The sequence below is a fragment of the Gallus gallus genome, chromosome 7 (genome assembly GCF_016699485.2).
Source record: "Gallus gallus isolate bGalGal1 chromosome 7, bGalGal1.mat.broiler.GRCg7b, whole genome shotgun sequence".
NCBI lineage: Eukaryota > Metazoa > Chordata > Aves > Galliformes > Phasianidae > Gallus > Gallus gallus.
The window spans coordinates 34,286,788-34,304,157 of NC_052538.1; the positions used below are offsets into that span (position 1 = coordinate 34,286,788).

A 17,370-nucleotide genomic window follows, 5' to 3' on the forward strand; every position below is an offset into this window, starting at 1 on the left:
TTCTTCATTGGCATGGGGTATGATCTTCAGGACACATCCCAGTTCTGTACCATTTGAACTGTGTTGCGTTCTCTTGCTTTTTGTCTGTACTGTAATGCTAAACCTCCTGAGGAATGAATTGCATTGGTCTGACTACAGGATTTGTCCTTAATCTATGTGAAAAATACCAATTGTTGTAAAAAAGTATGGGGTATACATATAGAATATACCATTTTGTATATCTTTAAGGTGTTACATCCTAAAGTAACCTAATACGAGAGCCTCTGTATTTGCTCCCCTGACTTTTATAAAGCACTGAAATATAAAAACAGAACTTTTCAACTTAAGATTTAGAAGAGTGGCTGGCTGGCGTCCTTTATGGGACTTGTTATGTCTGAGAAAAGTTTCTTTTTAAGCTGAAATAACCCCTAGACAGGATGCCAGACAGCTACTCTTCTAATTATAAAGCCAATTGAATTGTTCTATTGATTTTGGGTTTTGGTGTTTATATAAGCATGTAGAGAGACTTTCCTTGGGGGCAGGGGTGAGGCAGGGAAGTATCATTACAAGGAATTGCTGTTGTTTGAAATCTGGCATGGCTTTTCAACATTCTGCCCTATGTTCTCGTGTTGTTATCTTGGGGGAAAAAAAGTGAATATTTTCCTCTTCAGATAAGAACTGTAAAGAAAATCTTCTATATGAGCAATAAGATTTCCACAGATGAAAATGTATAGTACATCAAGTCTGCTTCCTACCCTGCCATTGAAATTTATTTGCTTTTTAACTCTGGAGAGAGATCTTATGCTCAAAACCACTCTTGTTCTCTGAACGTAGAAGAGTCACTGGCTTAATAGGCATAGGTGGTCGTATTAGGTAAACTGTAATTGTTAACAAGGGATTTTTATAGCATTGACATGAACATACATTCTACCATGAGGTTTAAAGTAGAGAAAGAATGTGGAAGTGGAATAGATATTGCCTTTCAAATTTTTGGATGTCTATCATTAGCAACTACGAGCAAGCAGGAAAAACTTAGGGAAAACTCAGTTCAAGCTCTGTTTAATTAACTCATTTGTTTAGTAGAGGGAGCTGAAATTGAGTAAACCTCCAATTCTAGTAGAAATGGAAAAAGGAAATTGAGTATTGTATTTGTATGTGTACCGGTTGTGCTGGGCTAGTTCTGTTTCGGCGAGTGAAGACCGGAAGTGCTGGCTTCTCCACACTCAGTCACTGCAGTGATAGCATGATCCCACAGGTAGGAGCAGAAGAGCATACTCCTGTCCCTCGTACGTGACAGGAGGCCGGGCTCTTCCTGGTCCTGCTGGCCTGGGAAGAGCACTCCATTTATCGGCCCGGCGTTCGTTGTTCCTGTTGTCTCAAGGGAGCAAACGATCTTGATAAGGAACACAGCCGTCAGTGGTTTGTGGTTAACTGCTGAGCTATGGCTTCTTTGGAATTGAAAGCACTGGGATGGATGCGATAGCTGATAAATATCTTAAATGTTTTCCATTCTAAAGGAATACAGAGAATATAATTACAAGAATGTATAGCTGTTGATTCTGAGTGTTTAGGTAAGTGATGAAATATGGAGTTGAAGCAGGAAAATGTCTCCAATTTCAAAGGAATATGAGATCACATTGCTTCCATTAGCATTGATCATTGTGTGAAAGTTAAACCTCCTAAAACTGCCTATTTAATAACATTACCTCTTATGCCAACTGTGTGCTTGTGTCTCTAGGCTGATAGTAGTCCTCACTTCCTATTGATGCAGCTTCTGGAGGCCTGGCACGTGGCTGGGTGGCCCTGAGGACACCCCTGAAACTTGCCATGCACCTCTCAGTATTGTTCCAATCTTAAATCTTAGCGCTGTTTAAAAAACAGGATTCACAACAAGACAGGCCTCTGACTACACTGTTCCATCCCTACAGCAGCACATGCACAGATGTGTGCCAGTGTTTTCATGGCGAAACAACGCTGATATGTAAACGATAAATATCTTCTAATGTCTTTAACTGGGCATGGAGTGAGTCTTCTCAGTGCCAATTGATTTCATTACGTGCTGCATCTGCTTGAGAATACCTCTCAAACAATACTTGAAAAAAAATAAAAAATTAAGGAGCAAAGATGAAATCCACATAGGAAAATCGACTTGCTTTCAAAAGAAAACAAAACAAGAATGTACACAAATAAACTACTGTATCCACAAAGGAATAATTTTTAAAATGTATATCTTATTCAATTTCAAATTCATTTATTCCCAAAGCATTTATCTGAACTTCTAGGAGAAGAATGGATATATATCTGTTTTAGCAATCTGGATATTTCTTCTCAGTGCATTACAAAGACAGTCCCTTTCTCTCAACCACAGGCAGAAGAAGTTCTGCAGACATCTGTGTCTGCAAGAGTTGAAAGTCTGCAGTCTTCCTGGGCTTTTATGACTTTTAGTGCAACTCTTCCATCTTTGTTTCATTCTGTATTTACTCTTAAGAGCTTCTGCTTAACAAGGACTCCTGTTTCTGAGCTAACATTAATGATGCCCTGGGTATCTGGGATTCAGAATACCGTGTTTTTAGGAAACTTGTGACTTCCCTTTAGCTATGGACTCTCATTCACATTTCTCATCAGAACATCTTAATCCAGGCTGGATGTGGCTCTGGGCAGCCTGGTCTGCTGGTTGGCGACCCTGCACATAGCAGGGGGTTGAAACTCAATGATCACTGTGGTCCTTTTCAACCCAGGCCATTCTGTGATTCTATGAACTGTCACTGGAATGTGGGTATAACACTAAGGCAGCATTTCATGTTGTTGCTCTGGGTTCTCTTCTCTCCGTTGGAGTTCTGTGTTGCAGTCACCTTTTCTTCTGTCTGTCCTGAAGGGCTGAAGGGAATGGAATCAGTCCAGATTATTACAGCCCTGGTTTCCCAGCAGCTTTGCTGAGCGAGGCAGCTTGTATGCAAAGGGGCTTTTTTCAGCTGACATCTATGTCTGGTCTTCACTGTCAGCCTTCCCTCTTTGAAACTCCCAGCAAATACTGCATTTATATAGCCTACGTATCACTGTGGATGAGAGTTAGACCTCAAAGGACAGCTGAGTCAATTCTATATTACAGTTGCTACTGCCCAGCCAAAAGGGCAGACTTATTAGGACTTTGCTTCTGTCGTGCTGGCAGCACTTTCTACAGGCACTTTGATGAGGTACGTGGCTTTTTTCCTTGCTGCTTAGCTGACCTGTTCGCACCTTCACTTGCGGTGTGAGCCATCGTTTTTTTCTCCTTGTGAGCCAAACAGGGCTGCTCATGTTTGTCCTGGGTCTTGGAGAGTCTGGTGTGTGGCTGGGGAGGGACAGGCCAGGATTATCCCTGACCTTGGTCCTCCCAGGGAAGATGTTCCTTCTTGCTGCAGTGCTGTGAATCGCAATTATGGAGGCTATCCGTCTTTTGGAAGGGAAAAAAAATAACTCAGATGTTGTCTTTTGGTTTGGGGCCAAACATTGAGGAGCTGTCCAGCCGCACTAGGCTTTAATGAGGATGGGTATGCATGTATCCCTTCATTGAAATGTTGGCTCAGAGGAGAAGGTGTTTTGGAAGAGATCCAGAAACTCTCTTCTGGTGCTTCAGTCCATGCATGTGGATAGACCTGCCCCAGAAAGCAGTTCTAAATATTGCTTTAGCTACTGTGCAGAACTCCCAGCTGGAAGCCTTCCTGCCTGTCAGGGTGTCTGTCTGCTTGGGGCATGTTCCTTGGATCCCCACCTTCTCAAGTCTGGGCTGCAGTACATGCACATCCCTCTCTTCTGCTCAGAATCCATCAAGATTTTTGTTCAGTAGTGATCAATTGCCTAATTAATCCAGAGAAAAGATAAGTGGTGCTCTGGACCTCTCAGATTAGATCTCCAGAAGCTTTATGAGGGATAGAAAGTAGACCAGTGCATGACAGAATTCTAAAGCAATAGTTTTCTGAGTCTGTGCTTTGCTTTCTTGCAGATGACTGTGTGATCAGTTACCTCAGTGGTATGAAAAATAAGATCATAAATAAAAAATAATTAGAAATAAGGATTAGGTCCATTTGAAAATACCAAATTAGATTTGATAGTCATGAGAGCACTACATATAGAAGAGTTCCCACATGCCTGAATTAAAAGATATATCCATGTGATGCTTAACACGTGGTGTGGCTGTGAGTGGTAAGGGAAGCCTTTCTCATCTGCTGAGCAAAAACCTTGGGTGTGCGTGTCTGCCCTGCTGGGAAGTAAAGGATTCCCCACAGAAGTGCTGAGATCCTGCATTTACCAGATCTTGGCTCAAGACACTATCTCCATTCCTGCGTCATCTGCAATTCTACATGCAAAGCCATAAGTGGGACTCCAGTGGGATATGTGTTTTCAGTGCATGGTTTGTTTTGTTATCATCAAGTGCTTATCCTTTTTGAGTTCCAAGCAGCTGCCCAGAGAGATGTGCTTGTCACATAACTGGTTTCATTGCTTTGTTAACATGTTTCTCCTCACAGCAGAATAGGATAATTTGTGCTTTATGGTTACAATTTGTGCTTACTTCGTCTTTTGTTAATTTATTATCTAATTTCTTTATGGAAATATCATAGCAGTACCTGCAAGAGAGCATATGGACTTTCTTCGCATGCATTCAGTGCGATGCCTCGTGAACTATGTTAATTTTGCACCTTCTTGAGTAGTCAGTATGTTACAGTACTTGAAAAAAAATGGTATTTTTAGCTAAAAGTGATGTAAAGATTGGATTCTGTTTGTACCAATTGAAGGCATGGTTGCATATCCTTTTTCAAATAGCATTTGTTTAGAAAAATGATAAATGATACTTTCAGCTAATCAATGTGTTTTGGTATCAGCTATGTTTTCAGGGCAACTTAGAATGGAAAATGGTTTCATTGCATCAAAACCACAGTTTAATACTTCTATAGTTTTACGTTTTTGTAATGTACTTTACAGGCATGTTTTTAATGTTTGTTCCCCAATGAATTGCAGTGTGAATAAAGTAGAAGGGTGTGGTCCAAAGTAATTTCACTTGCTTTAATTCTCTCAAAAGAGCATAAGTTTCACAGCAGCACTTGGGTCATTTACTTTTCACCAAACATCATTCATATCTCACCTTGATATTTCATCCTAGTAGTTAATTTATTATTGGTCCATTTTGATGTAAATGGAGTTATGATTGCTTTTAGTTTCATGCTGGTCAACATATGTATGAATGGAATCCTCATAAATCCCCATTCAAAGAAATGTAAGGGAAGTGTAAGCGTGTTAAAGAATTGCAGATGAGATGTGCACAGCCAGTACCATGTGAAGTAGTTGATGCAGATTCCTTTGTATTTTAAGTTTTGATTCTCAAAACGTTTTCTTTCCTGTGCATGGGTATCAAGCATTGCTGTTTTGGATTGACCTACTAACTTTGTGACTCGAATGACTGTCTCCCAGCAGACAGCATACCATTAATACTTCTGTTCTTTTGCATTGCAGGGGGTTCAGGACCATCATCATCAATAGCCATAGCTGGCACCAGCCAACCCGCCATCACAAAGACAACATCTGTTCTTCAAGATGGTGTTATAGTCACTACTGCAGCTGGAAACCCTCTTCAGAGCCAGCTGCCCATTGGGGGTGATTTCCCTTTCGCTGGCCACGAACACTCGCTTCATTTCCCGCAGAACAGCTCTTCAAACAACAATCTTCCACCTTCTTTGAATCAAAACCTCCTCAGTTCTCTACCTATCTCTTTGCCAGTGAATCAGCAACATCTCCTAAGCCAGAATCTATTAAATATACTGCAGCCTTCAGCAGGAGAAGGCAAGTCTGAGGTCAACCTCAACCCTTTAGGTTTTCTCAACCCGAATGTAAATGCTGCTTTAGCTTTTCTCTCCAGTGACGTGGATGGGCAGGTATTACAGCCTGTTCATTTTCAGCTTCTAGCAACCCTCCTCCAGAACCAAGCCCAAGCAGCTGCCATGCTTCCCCTACCATCTTTCAATCTGACCATCTCAGATTTGTTGCAACAGCAAAATAACCCTTTGCCCTCAGTAACACAGATGACAGCCCCACCTGACCATTTGCCAAGCAATCAGTCAGAAAGCAACAGGGTTGAGACCCTTTTAAGCAACCCCTTGGGGAACCCTTTACCAAGCTTTTCAGGCACTGACACTACTTCTAACCCCCTGCTCCTCCCAGCTGTCTCTGGGGCCTCAGCATTAATGGCCTTGAATCCCCAGCTGGTGGGAGGTGTCCTGAACTCTGCGTCGGGCAACACCGCTAATCATCCAGAGGTTTCCATAGCCACCTCCTCCCAAGCAACCACTACCACAACCACTACATCATCAGCAGTGGCAGCACTGTCTGTCTCTACCCTGGGTGGTGGGACAGCAGTGGTGTCAATGGCAGAAACATTGCTGAACATATCTAATAATGCTGGGAATACATCTGGTCCAGCTAAACTCAACAGTAACTCTGTGGTGCCACAGCTACTTAACCCTCTACTGGGGACAGGTCTGCTTGGTAAGTTCAATTTCTTCACAGATATAAAAGGAAAAGAAAAGAGGGGTGGGGTGGGGGAATTTCTGATTCTAGTTTCTATTTCTAAAGATGACACTTTATCATACTTTTTTATAAGGCTTTTGTATGTTACAGCTTGTTTATAACTGCTCCTGTACGGCATTTGGACTATATTCTAGTTTTATTCAATAATATTTAATGCTGGTTTTGGAAATTATTTTATATTCTATTCTTAATTCTGATGCCACCTAGACTGACTATATATACACCTTACAGTTCTCTAAGCAATTGGACTTGGTTCACTTTTCAAGTCTTAAAGCATAGGTGCATCTCTAGGATGCAGTGCTTCATTACAAGTGCGTGTGGCATCACAGGGTTAGTACGAGTAGCTGTGCAGTAGGTGAGAAATGGCCAAGGGCCGCTTTCCAAATGAATCAGAAGTGCCAAAACCATCAGAAAGCACAATGCCTGTAAAGTCAATACATCGAGCACTCAAAGCAAATACTTTGCAAGTTCAAAGAGGAAGGTTGCCCTTTGAGCCCTTTGTTGTGCATTTATGTTTTCTCATTTCTCTGGTGTTTATTTTAACGTCATCTTGGAGCTTAGATAGCCAGGGTATTTCACTGACAAGAACCAACATCCCAAACCAAATGGTAAAGTCCTTAAATATTAGGTTTTCACCTATGTCTTTTGATGAATTTTACCTAGAATATGTAGCATAGGCAGTACTCCTCTGTTTTTTGGACTACATAAATTCATAAATACAATAGGAGGAGGAAAAAATAGTGGCAGAGCTGATAAGTGTGGAACGGAATCCCTCATACCTACTTGCTAAATGGCTACCAGGAACTCAGCCCTCCTTGATCTTTGTCATGTAAAATATAGCTAACCAAAGATTATGCAAATGCAAATCTTAAGAGAAACATGAACTTTATATTAAAAAAAAAAAAAAAACTAGTAAATTGATGTATTTTCAAGCTTTATTATTTTGTAGCCATGTATACTGATTTTACTCAAACCAGAATTGTTGTGTACAGTGAGATTTTCCTATTATACAAAATGTCAATGCAGTGATTTCTCTGGAATGCTAAAAAAATTGTTTGGAGTATGGACTGAGGTGTCTGTGATCCAAAAAGCCTTTGCTCATTTGCAATTAGATTGTGTTATTTTGTCGTTATAAATGAAACAAATAATTTTGTTGGCTTTTTAAAATTATTTTCTCTTCTTCTCTCTCTCTCTCTCCTCCTCCTCTCCCCCCCTCACCACCTCAGTACTGTATGAAGCAGTCACTCTTTGGAAACTAGGAGTAAGATCCCAAGACACCGAATGTCGTAGAAGCTCATTCTGCCATACTTGGCTGTGTACCATTCCACAGGCAAAGATAGTCATGACAGAAACCTTTAGAAAGAGTCCAGATAGATGTGACATGCAAAAGAAGCAATACTGAAGAAATAAAGGAATAAAGAGTAGGAGACACATGCCTTGAGGACCATTCCATAGAAGATTGAAGGGGAAAAGTGTGGTTTTACAGAGGCATTTGCTTAGAACTCAGTTCAAATTTGAGTTGAGGAAATTCCTCCTGATTGTTGAAAAGCGTACTGACTTACATTTCCCTGTGTTTGAATTACAGGTGACATGTCATCTATAAACACTACTTTGAATAACCATCAACTGAGTCATCTCCAGTCACTATTAAACAACAATCAGATGTTTCCTTCAAATCAGCAGCAACAGCACCTTCTCCAGGGGTATCAGAACATGCAGGGCTTTCAAGGCCAGCCCCCAATTCCTGGCCCAGCTAACAACCCAAACCCCATGGCATGTCTGTTCCAAAATTTCCAGGTAGAAAGCAAAATGAAATTGATATTCAAACTTATGTGCAAGTCTCAGTAGAGGTAAAATCGTATCCTCCGTAGTTTGTTTTTTTTTCTTTTTTCTTTTCTTTTTTTTTTTTTTTTTTGCTGAATGTTTAAGACAACATGACGTGTACAGCTCCTTCAGTAGTGTTTGGAGTTTTGCAAGTCAGTAACATTAGTACTGAAACTTGATATCTTCTGTCTTAGAAACTGGGTATAGTTTCTTTGGAAATGGTTATGCTCAATGTATTGGAAAAATAATAGGCTGACTATTACTGTGCATTTTCAGCAAAATTGTTTTCCATTCTGAAAAAAAACGATCATAAATTCCCTTTTAGACCACTCTGCTACTCAGGGGTGAGAAGGAAATGTTGATACCACTCTACAGTAATTAGAAACTTAAACGATTATTGGTGACTATGTACCAGCCTCTCATACATTCCCACTAAAATTGAATGGAAGAGCTGGCTTGGATGTGGATTTTATAGACTGTCAAAACCAGGAATGAGAATGAATGTGCAGTGGCAAATTGTGCAAAAACAATGATACCTCTCTGCTGTCCTCCGAAATAGTTCTTCATCGTGCAACGTGAACTGTTCAACTAACAAACTGACAGGAAGCATAGCAACCAAAATAGTTAATAAAAACAGTTACTGTATGTGTTTGTTATTACTTAGTATTGCTGTGGTTGCTGCAGAACTCGAGACGTGAAGATGGATGCATGCATACTGCCAGAAAGTGCTTTTTTCCCTTAAGAAGGAAAAAGAAGATGTGTCATTCTCTCAGTGTAGACAATCCACTGCCACTGCAAAATCAGTCCTCTAAGCGCCTGTTACCTCCCTTTGTTTGTGAATGAATTCTAATAGCTTCATCTCAGTATTTTTTTGCTTCAGATTCTCAGTTATATAAATAGTAGTGGTAAGTACTTAGGGGAGCTTTTGGAAATATTTTGCCCTTGTTTGAAGCAGTTTTTTTTGTTGCAGCAGTATTAATGACACCATCTTCACTGCCTGCATGTGTGACAAGAAATATAAAACACAGTTACTTTCATCTGAAGGTTACAGTTTGCTGTGGCCATGCCTGACATTACAGATGCAATGCTGAGGGGTGCGGGCATGGTTTACACAGGTCTGAAGTAAAGACATCCCATGAGAGAAGCACATGACTGAAAGGCAGAAAATAGAAATGCTAGCCAGTCGGAAAAGGACAGTGATGGCCTACATTCCAGAAACTGAAAGAGGGATGTAGACGGAGCCCAGAGGAACAGCTGATAGGGAGGGCCAAAGAAAATGTGGGGTTCTGAAAAGGAGCAAAAGAGAACAGTTGAGAACAGAAATATTGAAGTACTTCATGGTGTTGTTAAAGATTTGGGAGAGAAAAGGCGGGAGCCTCTAAAAAGACCCTGAAAAAGGAGTTGAAAACATAGGCTCCGTGGTAGGTTGTATCATTTCCATTTTTTTCTAATTAAAATAAGACTGTTTGCTATTGAAGTGGGATTTTAAGCACAGCAGCAATTTCCATCTTTCTCTCTACTTGTTTCAGGTGAGAATGCAGGAAGATGCTGCTGCCCTGAACAAAAGAATGATCACTCAGATGGGAATGGCACCAGTTCCTGAGAGCTCCAACGCTATGCTTCCTCCTTTCCAAGAAACATCTTGTGATTTGCAGCAAAGAACTGAACCATCTCTTGGTCAACAGGCAAAGGATAACCTCAATGTCGCTGCTCAGGGTGATACATCAGTGGATGCGATCTACAAAGCAGTCGTAGATGCTGCAAGCAAAGGAATGCAAGTAGTGATCACCACTGCCGTTAGCAGTACCACACAGATGAGTCCCATTCCAGCTTTGAGTGCCATGAGTGCCTTCACAGCCTCAATTGGTGACCCGCTAAATCTCTCTAGTGCTGTCAGTGCAGTAATCCATGGAAGAAACATTGCTGTTTCTGATCATGAAGGTAGGATAAGAAACACTAGAGGAACGCGAGTACTGAAGAATTCGGAGCATGGTAAAAATTCAAGTGAAGGGGATGGGTATGAATATTACAAATCAACAAGTTGTAACACACCCAAAAAACAGTGGGAAGGGGAGCAAAGTCCTGTCGGTGAGATAAATAGGTGGAAATGTGAGGAGTTTCTAGACCACTCCACCCATATCCATAGTAGTCCTTGTCACGAAAGGCCCAATAACATCTCCACACTGCCATTATTGCAAGGTGAGCAGCATCAGATACTGTTATCACAGAGAAACTGTCAAAGTGATAAAATGTTGGAGGAGAATTTCAGGTATAACAATTACAAAAGAACTATGATGAGTTTTAAGGAAAGACTGGAGAACACTGTGGAACGCTGTGCACACATAAATGGAAATAGGCCTCAGCAGAACAGAGGATACGGGGAGTTGCTGAACACTTCTAAACAAGACCTGATTCTGGAAGAGCAATCTCCAAGTTCCTCAAATAGTTTGGAAAGTTCGTTAGTTAAAGACTACATCCATTACAATGGAGATTTTAATGCCAAAAGCATTAATGGGTGTGTGCCTAGCCCTTCAGATGCTAAAAGCATCAGTAGTGAAGATGACCTAAGGAATCCAGATTCCCCTTCTTCAAATGAGCTGATACATTACAGGCCGAGGACGTTCAATGTTGGCGACTTGGTCTGGGGCCAAATCAAAGGACTGACTTCATGGCCTGGAAAACTAGTAAGAGAAGAAGACGTTCACAATTCATGTCAACAGAACGCTGAGGAGGGGAAGGTATATTTATATATATCTGCACATATCTATCTATCTATCTATCTGTTTACATGCACGTGTGTCCTAATGCTTATACAAATGTGTATCCAACCTTTATCTCAGTTCTTTATTTTTTTCTTTGTCTTATTTTAATAGTATAAATTGTTTTTTCTTCATGCTATATCTTGCAGAACTGAATTTGTACCGTAGTTATCTATTGAGAAATTTCTGGCAGTGCTGTGAAACAGACCATATTTTGGCCTGATGATGCTTCCTTAACTGGTTTATGCACCAAAGGCTTGCAACACAAAAGATATCTTCAAGAAAAAATTGTTAGCCTAACAGTGTGTCTACAGCTGAACTATAGTTGTGTCCAAAAAAAACAGATTGAATGTGTAAGGAATGTGGAGGCATCAAAAAGTGGTTGAAACTGCAAAAAGGAAAAGTGTGATCTAATCGGAGTGAGGAGTCTGTAATAAGGAAAGCCTTGCTGAGTGACACATACACTCTGTGGTGAAATGCATGGGTACCTTTGTCCTGAAAGGAGGTCTGCAGTATCTTACAGCAGGGAAAGCATTTTAATTTGCTCTTTTGTTGTAAAATCCAGGGTTTTGAACACTAATTTTGAGCTTGTCAGAGAATGTATGATAATATTTCAAATTCTAGTCTCTGCTAGATGTATAAAATTATATTTCTGTGGTTTTCTGTTTCATATCTTCCATATGTAAATGTTTTCTAAGTGCCAATTTGGAAAAAAAGAAAAAAAAAGCAAATTTAAGAAATAAGTAAGGAGAAAAGAAAGGCCTCACACAACATTTTACCTCTGGCACAAAGAAAGCAAACCACTTGAAAATTTAATATTTTCACATAGTCATGCCTGGTGGATTGCATGACAACGGTCATAAAAATGTAAGAGTGGCCATAGTAGGTTGGACCAAAGTACTCCCTTACCCAAAAAGTGTCCAACAGGAGCTGTCCAGCAGAGAGTACAAGGACACGATGAGGAGCTCTCCACCATCAGCCTCTGCATCTCACCAGTGTGCAGCTCAGGAGCTTCTGAGCCCCATCTGCTATCTCTGTATTGTAACCATAGCTGCTCTCCCTGCACTGCCCATAGAGTTATTTGAGGCAGATGCACAAACATAATTTCCTCCAACAATCCCACGTGTTCTAGAGGAATTTGTAGTATAAGTAACTGGAGCGTTGCCTGGCCAGGATGGCTTCAAGCTTAGTTCAGCAGAACTTGGCTTCTTCCTTGATCTCCTTAGGCAAAGCATTTTCAGAGCTCCCGTTTGAGTACATGGAACAAAAATATTCACTTCAGAGCAGTCAGCATGCTTACTAACAGGACTGGCCTGCTGAACAGCTCGTTCCTTATAAAGGTTGGATCACCAAGTTACAGGTCACTCTTATTAAAAGTATTGGCAAATGAGATAGATCACAAACTGAGAGAGACTGAAACTGGAAAAACGAGGTGAGCAGTGCTGCTGTCCCATAGGAATGATGAATACATCCTTCCATTGCATGTGCGTTCAGAGTATGCATTTCTGTTAGCTTCACAAAATGAATTGCATATCCATATTTATGGGATTGTTTTGATACATTTTAAGAGCTCATTTTTGATAACGTTTATAAAGAGCTGTTTTTCCCTTTTTTTTTTTCATTTGCATTCCTTAGCCATTTTTAACTTTGCTCTCAATTTGTGGTTACCAGAATGTATGGTGGCTCTTTGTGCAAACACACTTCCTTCAGTTTTGTCTCTTGCGTGCATTATGTGAACATACTGTGTAACACAGTATTTAATGGCATAGATTTTATTGTATACGGAAGCACAAACAACAGGAAAGCAGTGTATGGATCCCTTCTACGCCACAGAGATGCATGCGTTGCCATCAAACGTGGGGATGCAGCAGAGGGACCGACTCAGTTCTTCGCCAGGAAGGCCCACGGATCACCTCTCACATCAGAAGGCCTTTCATTGAGTAATAACTAAACGTGTATATGTCTCCTTCTCTCCAACAAGAAGTACAGAGTGAATGACTGCTCGGAGGTCAGGATTTTAGGTTGAATTGTGGGATAGGAGGAGATATGACAGAGAAAAATGTGAAAACGGGTATGTGCTGTGCAGGAGTTGTGTCTCCAGCTGAACAAGGAACTCTCATGCACAGTGGCTATCTATGCAAGTGTCCACACGCTCTGTAGCAATGTGTTCAGCCCCGTCCTACGGGTGTTTGGGCAACCTGCTCTGAAAAAAATAGTCTGCACTCCAGAAAATCCAGAAATGTGGTCGTTCGTGGTGGGAATTGGTGGTAGCAGCAGTTCTGGAAACTATATTTTCAGAGGAGCTGTGTTGAATAATCTTTTAAAGTATTTGTGTAATCAGGTGTTAACTTCCCTTATTGTCCTGTGTGGAAGCAGGAGTTGGACTCGCTGGTCCTTATGGGTCCCTTCCAACTTGGGATATTCTATTCTACTGTACCGCTGCTATATCTGTGTTGCAGGGTATCACTGTAAGTTATGTTCTCTGTTCTTGAAATCATACTTTGATTTGATCTTTATTTTCATTTAGAAAAATGTGGGCATTAAATGTAATGGTACTTCCATGTGCAGAGCAGCTGGAGTGGTGCATTAGTGCATGTCACAGGTATGACCCTATGGGGCCTCCCATCAGTTCTGCTCTGTGTTCCTGAGCAGAGCTGTCTGGGAAGGTACTGCTGCTTTTCTTCTGGGGATTTTTCCTTTTTGCTGCAATAGATGTACGTAAAATGGCCCAAAAGCAGCATTTCAACAGAGGGGTTCACAGTTGCAATTATTATCCACTATTTTGTGCCCTGGAACCACGCTGACAGTCAGCCTCTTCTCTATGATAGCACAGCTTAATTTCTCTCAGATTTTACAGCTAATTACTACCTGATGCTAAAGAGTTCACAGTAGGAAAAACAAGTTTTGGTGCTTTGTAACAATTTGGCCTCTGAATGTTCTTTATAGACTGGCATACAACGTTGGGCTTTTATCAGCCCATATAGGTATTTCCCTAGGGAAGCTGAGCTTTTCTAGCGCTAGAGATAATAATAGGTGTGATTTATCAGTGTCCTGGAAATCCAATCTGTATGTATTATTTAGTGTTGTAATGGGTTATTGTAAATGAAGGCGTGTGATATGATTAATCCCAACGTATCTGTTACAGTTGCTGATAATACTGTGTTCCATTAGCCGTGTGGTACTGCTTCAGAAAGCGCTGGCAGGTGGGGGTGGGTTTGTGTCTGTTTTACTGTTGTGCTATCATAAAACTCCAATGAGGAAGATGTTCTTTTTTTGTAATGTAGCACGAGTCCTTTCTTAATCAAACACAGTACTAATTCTTCATGCAAATGTGTACATTTGAACTTCCTTACATACCTAATGGCAGACATGTACAGCACTCTGCAGTTTGTCCCTTACGTACCTGTCTATGCATACCCATATGGATACCTACATTTCACGGCTAAGGATGCCATACAGCTTGAGTAACCATGACAGCACTGTCTCATGGTGCAGTTCCAGCTGTAAAGCATCAGAATGATCGCATTACCACCATTTAATTCTGCTCAGTTTGAAAAATGTGTTTTTCCATAGCAGTTTTTGCAAACGTGCTACGAGATGAGGGGCTAAACCTGAGCTCAGGTAGGAGCGCTGCCTCTGCCAACTGCATGGCAGTGCGGGGCCCAAAGCAGATGCCACCTGCACCCAGCCTGCTCTCACCATGCATGCTTTCTGCTCTCCCGTTTATCCATAAAAACCCTGCAGCTTTCCAGCAGACTGTGTATGCATTTGTGCTTTGGCAAAAGTCAGGTTAGGAAGGGAATGATGTCAGGTGTTCACAGCCTCACACTGAAAGTAAGCACAGTTTTAAGGGAGAAGTGCCACAGTCTGTGCTTAGCGAGCCCTGTCTCGTGGGAGCAGAAGCATTGCCTCCCTGTGTGCAGACCTCACCAGGAACTGCGGGTCCTTAAGGCTGCTGTGGCTGCTCTGTTTCCCAACTTTGTTATCAGATGTGAGTTCCAAACGTGAGATTTGCTCTCAACGTGTGTTTTATTTGCCATTGTTTCCAGGCGTTTTGACAACTTGCTCACTCATTAACATCAGATTGTCACATCGAAAATGAGTGTCATTGTGAATATATAAATTATTTAGTAACTGAAAGGCTGAGTTTCAAGTCAAGTTGCGTTTAAATTAACGTTCAGGGTTGTATATAGACATGCTTAATAAATTTGTATTTATGGATTTAATTTGCTTTGTGTCAAAAGACAGGGTGTGCTGCTTAATGAAACAAATGCTCTGTAAGGTTCTTGTGAAGTTATGCAAATAAGTCAGCAAAATATAATGCCGTGACAAAGAAGGGGTTTATCAGTTCATTTCCTTTTAAGTGATGTGTTTTAAACATCTCGGGTTTTGTTGTTTTTAAAAGCAGAAATGGCTGTGAACCAAATCTAAGCAATACCAAGAGTTGAATGGAATCCTGTTTTGATGATAAGGTCCCGCAGACGATGCCATTCGTTTTCTTTCATGTCTGTGTTGTTTGCAGCAGCACTGCCTGGTGCCTTTGGTCAGATGCTGTGGTTTATTGCTCAAAAGATAACAATTCTGGTTGATTTTGAGAGAACTGAAGTTTGCAGTTACAGTGCCTCCAACACCAGCTCAGCAGCCCTGCACGGCACAGCCCGGCTTTGTTACCCACTCAGCTGTGCTTAAGGACAAAATATTGGGAAGACCTTCCCCAGGTTGGGTGAATCAGTCGGCCACTGCGAGCGCTGGTTGGAAGCCATTCAGTCAGCATGCACAACCAGCTCTCGTTGCTCCCTCCCCACCCCACCGCAGTCTCCTTAAGGCCAGAAGCCTTCAGCTGGAGCGTGTGCTGCAGCCCTTCTGCAGCAGGGACGAGCGTGGGTGTGCCAGCAGCGCTGCTGGGCTGGGGCCCAAAATGTGAGGGCATGTCAGACCTTCCTGTCATGGTGTCTGTAAGAATGTACCACGTGCATTGGGCACAGTGCTGTTGTAACACATGCGAGGAGCTCCAGAGATATCAGGTGCATCTGTGGAGTGAGAACGGAACGTGAGGCTTCAACAGCAGTGTTTGTATTAACGCTGTAAAGACAAACTATGTTCTGAAGTATTACTTTCCCTCTTAGTCTTATTTTCCTCCACGCTGTGTTTTCAGTTCTTATACTTGTATCGGTAGTGTGGATACAGAGAGAAATTCTGCTGTATACATACATGCCTGAGGGGGTGTGCATAGCTGTACATTGATTTCTTCTTTGCTGGGACGGTTGTGTCTTACGGATGCGGTGAACTTTAGGCTCCGCAGTAATGCATGTCTAGCAGTAAAGTAAAAGCAGTGTTTGATAATTGCAGGTCTGGGTAATGTGGTTTGGTGTTCATACCTTCACTCAGGTGGAGCCAGAGAAGTTGAAGACACTAACAGAAGGTCTAGAAGCTTACAACCGAGCCAGGAAAAGGAACAGAAAGTAAGTGTGCTCATTTGCTTACCAGTGGGGTGAATAATCACATGCTTTTGCTTCCAGGGACTCTCCTTTTGGGGACCCTTGCAGATCTGCCAAACTGAAAAGTTAATTTTCTGAATTCCTTGCGTTGGTTGTGATAATCATCCAAGATCTTTGATATCTGCATTTTTATTGCATCTTCTGATATTTACTGTAGCCTTTGTAAAATGTCAGCCTGCTTGTTTGAGCTTTCATGTGAGGGATTCTAATTTACAGCCAAAAAAAGTTATTACATCCAAACTACTCTGACCAAATCCAGTTTTTCACAAGATCTGCCCTTCTTATCTCTCCCCTCTCCCTCTCTTGGCTGCTGCAGCAGGCAGAGCCCGCCTGTATTCGGATAAGTTCTGTTGTTCCCCATTGCAGAGGAGCTCCCTGCAGTGGGTGAGGGCTGGCAGCGGTTAGCCGGGCAGCAGCTCCCATGCAGTCACACACCTCTGGCCTGGTCGGTTTCCTCTCACCTTTTGGCCTTCATTTACAAACATGCAAGGGTAGAAAGACTGGGAAACACGAAGAGGTGAAGCATAAGCTTACACAGAAAGAGGAAAGTGAAATTGGCTGTAGGAGAAAAAAAAATCTTGACAGCTGTCAAAGGACAAGAGTAGAGATGGGGGTTATCCTGGGATGGTGGCGTTTATTTACTGTTGTGGTGAGAACGCGTTACTTTGTGAGAACTCAGCCAGTTTGCAGCGCTGCCTTCAGAACAATAAACACAGACTTTCAGGAATTAAATAATTATTTGCCCTCAGCTC

General features: G+C 41.6%; 1 protein-coding gene across 14 annotated transcripts in view; it reads left to right on the forward strand.

Moving 5' to 3' along the window:
- MBD5 (methyl-CpG binding domain protein 5) overlaps positions 1–17,370 on the forward strand; it is a 127,311-nt gene that overhangs the window by 103,914 nt on the left and 6,027 nt on the right. For 11 of the 14 annotated variants that reach the window (XM_046944160.1, XM_040704375.2, XM_040704374.2 and 8 more), the window contains 4 exons: positions 5,467–6,495; positions 8,123–8,334; positions 9,891–11,099; positions 16,470–16,582. In XM_046944160.1, the coding sequence (XP_046800116.1) occupies positions 5,467–6,495; positions 8,123–8,334; positions 9,891–11,099; positions 16,470–16,582 (2,563 nt within the window). The remainder of the gene's footprint in view (positions 1–5,466; positions 6,496–8,122; positions 8,335–9,890; positions 11,100–16,469; positions 16,583–17,370) is intronic. The other 3 variants (XM_004943022.5, XM_015289885.4, XM_422153.8) reach the window with 3 other exon arrangements.